Source organism: Ptychodera flava, chromosome 17 (assembly GCF_041260155.1).
Source record: "Ptychodera flava strain L36383 chromosome 17, AS_Pfla_20210202, whole genome shotgun sequence".
Taxonomy (NCBI): Eukaryota; Metazoa; Hemichordata; class Enteropneusta; family Ptychoderidae; genus Ptychodera; species Ptychodera flava.
Window position 1 is genome coordinate 12,356,613 of NC_091944.1, and position 8,404 is coordinate 12,365,016.

The 8,404-nt window shown below is 36.8% G+C and overlaps 1 protein-coding gene across 1 annotated transcript; it reads left to right on the forward strand.

Annotated features, from left to right (window-relative positions):
• The first annotated feature begins 2,557 nt into the window (after nucleotides 1-2,557).
• Nucleotides 2,558-7,698, forward strand: LOC139115457 (uncharacterized). The gene is made up of 4 exons (XM_070677566.1): nucleotides 2,558-2,679; nucleotides 3,982-4,260; nucleotides 4,644-5,352; nucleotides 6,075-7,698. Exons 1-3 carry the CDS (start codon nucleotides 2,646-2,648, stop codon nucleotides 5,252-5,254), a joined length of 924 nt encoding a protein of 307 aa, XP_070533667.1. The 5' UTR covers nucleotides 2,558-2,645; the 3' UTR covers nucleotides 5,255-5,352; nucleotides 6,075-7,698.
• Nucleotides 7,699-8,404: the final 706 nt, after the last annotated feature.

Genomic DNA, 8,404 nt, shown 5'->3' on the forward strand with positions numbered 1-8,404 from the left:
ACGGCAAAAGTAACTTCCGCGTTTAGGGGGGAAGGGGTTTGGCTGTATTTCGATTACCGTGCACAAAAATCGCACTACATGTTTTGATATCAACATCTCGCTACACGTTTTACTGCATCGCAAAATATCGCGTTATACTGTTTGGCCTATACCAGTGGTGGATTTGGTCGAGTGTGCTTGTATTTAATGATTTATTTCTCATCACCACTAATCAGATTGCTGATGTCATTTCGGAGGGTTTCATGTGTTACTCATACAGCATATAATACCATACGGTATGGTACTAAATCTGGACCATTGTGACATCTTCGTTGATTGCAACTGTCTCCAGTTTCTCAGTCTACTCTAGTTTCTTAGCCAGTTCCATGGTATACCCTTTTACTGCCTCTGGTACTCCCACGGGACAGACAACTTTTACGTACTAATTCTACTTGTGTGTAAAATGTGGACCTTAAATGGGAAAGCACGAAGTTGCATTCCCTCGCACAGTAGTTGGGGAAAATCGGAAAGTCCTGTCGAAAGTCGTATGATTCCCTGTGCAGCTATGAGATTACAAAATCAGAATGCCTCTTGTCTTCCCCCACTGATATACGGTAAACACTGGCTTCCAAATTTGTGAAGCGAAACTCAGTAAGTGACTGCTGCATGCTAAATGCCAATTTGTACATTAAACTGCTATATGCTAACCAAGGTATGCTCAATGTTTGGATCATCGATGTTACTTTAGAACCGACTGAGTCTGATTGGCGAGCTTGCATAAATTAATGAGAATTTGCATAATTATATTTCCTAAATTTTAAAAATTACTCATAAAGATGTAGGTTTTTTTTGATATACAGTTTGTTTGTAGGCATAAACACTTTCCATATCCGTAGTAAGTAAAACTCATTTTTCTCATTGTTCAGCACTTTGTCCGATTGATTGCAAATTTGATTAAAATCAAAGATAACCCAAATTTGAACATGTAACGGTCTTGGGGAAACATTTTTGGTCAATACATCATAATTTATGAAAATTTTTATTCCGTTTGTTTGTTCTCAATGAGGTTCATACTTTCTCAGGGTGACCCCGTTCTGGCATGTAAAATGATGATCAAATTTGAGTACTTGTAAAATTGTAGGGCGGTGTGCTCAGGTTTGGCCAAAACATAATCATATTTTTAAACTGCTTCTGAGATTGCTTACAAACTTGGTATAACTATGTATAACTATAAGTTGCTTAGGTAACTTCTTTTTGATTTATGCACATTTTATGTGTCAATGTTTAGGGCTAATTTTCTCAATTTTGGTCAAAACATGTTCTTCCCTGAAAATGCCAGCTGTCCGATAGCTTTTTAATGTGGTGTATATATTGTTAGGGATGACTTCCTCCTAAAAGGTGAAAATGAATATAGGCATTCGCAAGCCCAATCTTCTCACTTTCAGTCATAAGGGTTTCTTCTCGGGTGCTGAAATTTGAATATTTAAATGTCGGGAGAAGTTTTTCTGATTCTAAATATAATAGCTGTTTTAGTCGTCTCTATATTTGAATTTTAGATGCTGTATACCGATTAAGTTCCAGATAGAATTTGAGAATGTCATTTCATATAAGGCAGTAACAATATTTCTTGTGATTTTATACAAATGTCACAAATAAATGAAGTATGGAGTGCAATGGAGGGCATGCATCTAACACTCTAGCAGTCGAAGTCATAGAATCAGCGAACTTTAGAGCACTATGTAACACACGCATTAGTTTAGTGCTATATTTGTGAGCAGATTTCTAATAAATCTCTGATATTCTTCATAGAGTGACCGTCATTGTCAACATCATGTTGCTTTTAAACCAATGTCTGAATGCTGTAGGCGATCCGCGCTATTTTGTTCTTTCAAAATCGTGTAATATACGTCACTGTAGCAATACACTACACATTCTAGCTGCGTACGTTTATTATAGGTTATGTAAATAATGCTTATGTAAATGTTATGTTTGTAGGTTATGTAAATGCATTCTTTTCCTCATGGGTCGGACAATGCACATTCGTGATTTGCAATAGAGCCTATCGTCGAATACTATGTACACTGTTCTTACATATATTACTCAGACATGCTCTTTTGCAAACAAACATACGTCATATATCAATGAAGCAGAATAAATATCAACTTGTGTATCATCTACATTTGGATATGGTTGGTTTAGTTGTATGAAACTCGCAAAATATGAGCGTAATGTGGGATTTGTTGTCCTGACCCCGCTTATTTAACGTTTTTCAGTTTGTGTGGTGTTTTTATTGTAATTTTAAAGTCATTTTTAACATTTCACTTCTTTGAAAGTCAGGCCCTTCAATGAATCACCTTATCTCTTAAATTCATTTGATGACTTGATTCTGCATATATCCTGTATTCTTGGGTGGCAAAAATGCAGAATTAAAAAAACTGTGCTTTAGAACCGAAAAATGACATATACACAGTCATTAAATATAGATAGACTGTGTACGGCAAAGTGAAAGGAATGTCAGTCAGAAATACGAACGGCAGCCATTAGGTGACCTTAAATGGCCTTCCTGGTATGACCTGCTGTTTAACCTTTTGCTGGTGACGATCGTGTGACAGTGATGGGTCTGACCTAACTGGTAGCTGGAAGCAGAAAAATATACCTTAATTATCATGGCCTCAACATCATTCGAGCGCGATAGTGAAGGTATGTACTATCCTATTGCTTCATCTAATATATATGCAACCTTGTAACATTCAAGATGTGCTACAGCAGCTAGTAGAAATCTGCGATTAAGTGCCGCCATTACAGGTCGTTTGTGTTTTGCCCATGGGGTATGACGTCACCAGTTTATGACCATACAACGCTTCTGGAATTTAGAATCAGTGAATATTGCCTGTAACTGATTCAAAAACGATGGGAACAGTAAGGCGGTAAGCATTCTGGCGACCAGAAGATACGACCGTTTTTGATTGTCAAGGGATACATAAAGCATCCGTGATCGTAATCACAGTCATTACTCGTTTCGTTTTCATAAATTATGTTGATTGTTGCGACAAACTTACTGATTTATTATACAGACTTTACTGTGAGTGCTCTTCCAGTAGCTACCAACAGTTAACTGTTTAGAGTTAGAGTTATGTTTGTACTTCTGAAGTGAATAAATCATTTCAATTTACTTGGATTTATTCATTTGATGGTGTTCAGTTTTGAACATGTTGTTCTTTCATCTGAAATGTACCATATCACACCCACTCTTAGTGTGTGTTGAGTAATAAAAAGATTTGATTGATTTAAGGGCCCGCCCTGTATCCCTTAAACAATTACAGATAGCATATTAATTTATCTGATCTAGAAAGAGTATAGGTTCGGACTATTGGTTAAAACAAATTTAATTTCTTACCCAGTATGGACAAGAAGGGGTAAAATTGTTTTCTACCTCTAAAACCGATTGAAATCTGACCATATTAAGCATTATTAGGCTGGACCAAACAGTTCAATGCGAACCATTGTGCCAATGGAATATGCACCTTGTACCAATCTGGCCAATTATAAAACTAAAACACAGGATCTTCACATGAGATAACTGGTTATATGAGTCACTAGTTTGCAAGCTGATTTTCTGAGTTATTGACTATTTCATCTGATGATTCGAGGAACAGAAACATTCCCTATTGGTAACAATTCACTATCTCTGGATATGCATGCAGCAAAAGGAACAATTAAATACTCATTAGACTTTCTACAGTCTCCTGTACCTTTATTCCTTTTATTAGTAATGTCTCTCATACATTGGCGTTCGCGACCTTGGAATGCCGCAGGCATAACCGCGAGTGCCGAAGTTACACACAACGCCTGGCGGCAATCGTTACTGTTTGGGTTATGATGATATGTGCAAGAACCATGTGAGATACATGTATGTTGATAATTCACCCAATCTAAATGTCAACATTTTGTTGGACGTTTTATTCTGCAACTTATCACCATCTTGTAATGTTTGTGTTACAGGAAAGAAGCAGGTGCTGTGTGTTTATACGAAGCTACAGTCATATAAGACGGCCCAAGAGAAAGTGAAAAAACTGCTCGGTGAAGTAGTTGATCAGCATGATGTTGATATTGTGATACACGATGATAAAAAGCAATACGGTGATGCTTTAGCTGTGACAGCCATTGTTGTCATTGATGTCAGGCAAACACGGACTCTGATAACGCCAAGTCGACGAGACCGAAATGTAGATCACTGGGATGAACTAAAGAACCTGACAACTGGCATCACAGATCCTCCAGGTAATTGTGTTCAGTGACACAATTTCAGTTAGTGATTCACTCTTCCATTGACATGTTATTCAACTGAAACAAAGCAGCAGCAACAGCAGCAGCAGAAACAACAACAACAACAACAACAACAACAACAACAACAACAACAACAATAATAATAATAACAAAAACAATAATAATAATAATAAATAATGTGTGTGATGAATATGATGATTTTTTCTCTCACTTTATCTCATACTATCAATCTCTTATACTATTATAATGATGTTACTTAACTCGGGTTTCACTGCTTGCCAGAACCATAAATTGTATTTTGTGGCACAAACAAAATTCATCATCAGGTTGTTTACAGCAATTAAATAAATACATTAGTCACAATTTCAATTTTGCAGGTTCTGTATTGATATTTCTATGTGGCGATGATCAACCGAAACATATGGATAAAAGCTTGTTGGTTGGTGGGAAATGGATGACAAGTTGGAAATTCAATGATGAACGTGCCTACGCCATTGCTCAAAGGAAAAGGGTGTTCAGCTTAATGGACTCTTTGACTGAAAAACAGAAGAAAACTCTCAATGAGTACCTTGATATTGTTCCCTTGTTTCCTCGGAAGAGTGCAAGTACCAATATCCTTTTACTGGGAACCGAAGAAGTTCGGAAGGAATATTGTCAGTATCTTGATGAACATCCATTTATCCATCAGACTGCATTTAACAGGAAGACACCCGAAGTTGCTGAATACCGATATTTCAATTATAACCACGAGGAGACACTTGCCACTGGTCCATCTATTAGTGTCCACTTTGGTGACACAGGGATGCCCATCAAACTTTGTGATCCAGACGTACAAGTACATGTTAGCCCTCTCACAGCAAGTATCCGAAGGACAGTTGAACGGTTGTGGGATAGGTTATACATCTACTGGAAAATGGCCCCCTACCGATTGCTGTGCAGTGTGTTGTATGGGTTGTCCAAGCTCAAGATGCCATGCCAACATCATTGATATTGACCGTGTTTTGGTGTCCTATCATTGTGAAATATGCTTTCAGAAAGCCATGGATCAACAAGAAGAGATTTCTACCTTCATCAAGACTGAACTCAGTAAGTAAAGTATTACTTTGAGTGGGTGTGTAGTGTTTATATATATAATATATATATATATATATATTATATATATATATATATATATATATATATATATACACACACAATAAATATGAGGACACATCAAGTATGTTTGGTACCTATTACTCGAGTTTCACGCATACACGCGATCGTCAGATAGGTAGATTTTATTGTGTGAAAGATACTCTTTGCCTTACAGAAAGCTATTCATAATCAATGCAGATAAATCTAACCTTTTAAACAAGCGTTCCGAGTTGGTCTCCAAGTGCCGACACGAAAACAAATTTTACTTGTCAAATTTCAATCCAACCCACAACACCAATGGTTTGACTCAACCTGATACTTATATGTAAGCACTGAAGCAAATTACACACAATAAAATCTACCTATCTGAAGATCGCGTGTATGCATGAAACTCGAGTAATAGGTACCAAACATACTTGATGTGTTCTCATATTTATTGTAATATTGCTCTGCATCCCTGCATCGAGCACTTTACCCCTCTGAGAAGATACAAACAAGTTTTGGTATATATATATATATATATATATATATATATATATATATATATATATATATATATATATATATATATGATACACACATATATATAGGAGAGACGGAGAAAGAGACAGAGACAGAGAGACAGAGAGACAGAGGGAGAGAATTAAATGTATCACTACGACTTTCACTTCAAGGAATGGTTGGGTTTGATGTCCATGGGGATGTACTTCCTTTCCTGACAAATAACCAAGCAACAGACGAGACGTATGTAACAGAGAAGTACTGTTCTGCCACAGTGGACCTAAAAGAACAGGTGAATGAGGAACACCTCATTGAAAAGCAGCACAGACTGAACAAGATGTCTCCAGAAATCGTGAAAAAAATGTTCGTGTATCAGTCAGCACAGACACCAGCCAAAAGATTGCATAGTCGTATCAAAATCAAACCTTATGCCTGTAACTGGCAAGCTCTGCCTAAATATGCCATTGGCTCATTCATTGTTGGGTTTATCATTGTTGTCGTAACTGCAATTGTATTACTAAGTATTTTTGTGTAGAAGAAACAGTGTCCAACTTGTCAAGGAATATAGCCTGTGTGTGTAATGCAAACGATTTCATCAACAATGATGATGCGTATTACTGTAAAATCATTAATTTTAACGGGGGGAGTTAATTTCACTATTTTGATGTTTGAGACATTTCACTAGGATTTAAGTTCATAGTTTTTCCCCAAAAAACAATATATTCTATTGGCATTTAACATTTTGGCTTGAATTTAATTCAGCTGATTTATGTTCCAGCGAACATAGCGAAACCCAAGTGAATAATTAATGATTTAGAACCATATTTACAATTTGTTGTATTTTCAGAGCTTCTAGTATAGTTCAGATTTTTAACATTTTTTGGGAAGAAAAGAAACATTTATATGGAAAGAATATATGTGAGATTAACTCTTTCAAAGTGATAGCAACATCAGTGATGAGGCAATGTTGACTAATAACAGGTTACTGAGCATTGACCTACCCCGGGTGACCTACTATCTTTAGATTCCAATATTTTGGCAAATCTATGACTAGCTTCAGTTAATACGTTAGTAGTCGATATCAGTGCTAGCTGACTCTCTTTGCTCTTGCTCTGAGGGAAAGCTTTATTATGATATTGCCTTATGATTTCATGACACTATGAAAATTCTTATTAGGGGGGGGGGCTACTTTGTTAACTGATCAAGGCTCAAGTTTCAGAACAACTTTAATTACGTTGCATGCCTTGAATTGAAATAGCAGCCATAACCATTTCAAATAAAGTGTTAGTCTTTCTTATTTGTATTCTGGCATTTCTGACCACTTCTTAGCATATTAATGGATTTTCAGTTCAATATATGTTCACGTAGTGATATCGACAACCGTTGAGAAGGAATCTTCCGTTCACAAAATTGTGTCACTTCCCATAACTAGGAAAGATGTTTTTTATCAAAATCTCGAAGTTTTTTAAACTAAAGAAGTCCATTCATGAATTATGCTATAATACCCATGACAGCGTTGTAATTTCATGACGAAATTTACCTCTGTGAAGGCTTAAGACTCATTGGCAGCTACAATTATACATAGTAATTATTAAAATTGTTCATTGATTTATTAAGTACTGGCCTTATGTCTTTCAAAATGTTCCTTCAGTGGTTATTCAACTTGGTCAGTTTTATCGAAATATTTTGTTTTGCTATTATAAGAGGAAGTTTGTCAAATGAATTTTCAACAAGCACTTAAGCTTATATTTTGCCAATGGTATTACAATAAATAGTCACAATATCGTGTGTCTTTAATTTTCAGTAACTGTCAAGCAATTTTATGATGAGATGATGTTGTGTGTAATTGAATGATCCGGAATTCAATATTATAACAATGAAATTGCAGTATGATGAATATTTTGCCTCCGATGATCTTACTCACGCACATTCAACTGAAGTTTCAGCCTTGCAAGCCGGCGCCCTCGATACACTACATATTTGATTTATTAAAGCCACCATTTTTGTCATGTCGATGTATGATAGCGAGTATGTAAGTTCGCGTGCTTCATGAACTCTACAGCGTGTGGAGGTGTCCGCAGAACCACTCTTTTTAAGGATGGGGATTAGGGATTTGACCGAGCGGTTTAGACAGTGATGCATTCGCTAGCTCGCTAGGTGACTGGGTGCTGTACGTTGTGAGTTCGAATCCGATCGAAAATCTACTGAATCATTTTGCGCAGAAGACTGTTTCAAAGATGAATACCCAAAAAGTGGACATGCAGTATTTCTGTGTGATCACACTACCACATCGTCGTAAACCACGCGCCTCTTTTACAGCAATAGCTTGGCGCTACCCGTAAATTTTGCGTAGGTGTGCGGAGCGGAAATCATGCTCTGGCTGGCGAGAATGCACTACAGTACCAATGCATAGACAGAGTAGTAGTATGGCCTTAACTTGTTGACCTCGTCGTAAATTGAACCAAGTCACCTCAACTGACCCCAACTGACCCTGGGTGATCAA

Bases quoted from the DNA above. Each gene is read 5' to 3' on its own strand.
- LOC139115457 (XM_070677566.1), top strand. From the start codon at position 2,646: ATGGCCTCAACATCATTCGAGCGCGATAGTGAAG. The intron at 2,680-3,981 runs GTATGTACTATC...TTTGTGTTACAG, and splicing joins ATTCGAGCGCGATAGTGAAG to GAAAGAAGCAGGTGCTGTGT. The intron at 4,261-4,643 runs GTAATTGTGTTC...TCAATTTTGCAG, and splicing joins TGGCATCACAGATCCTCCAG to GTTCTGTATTGATATTTCTA.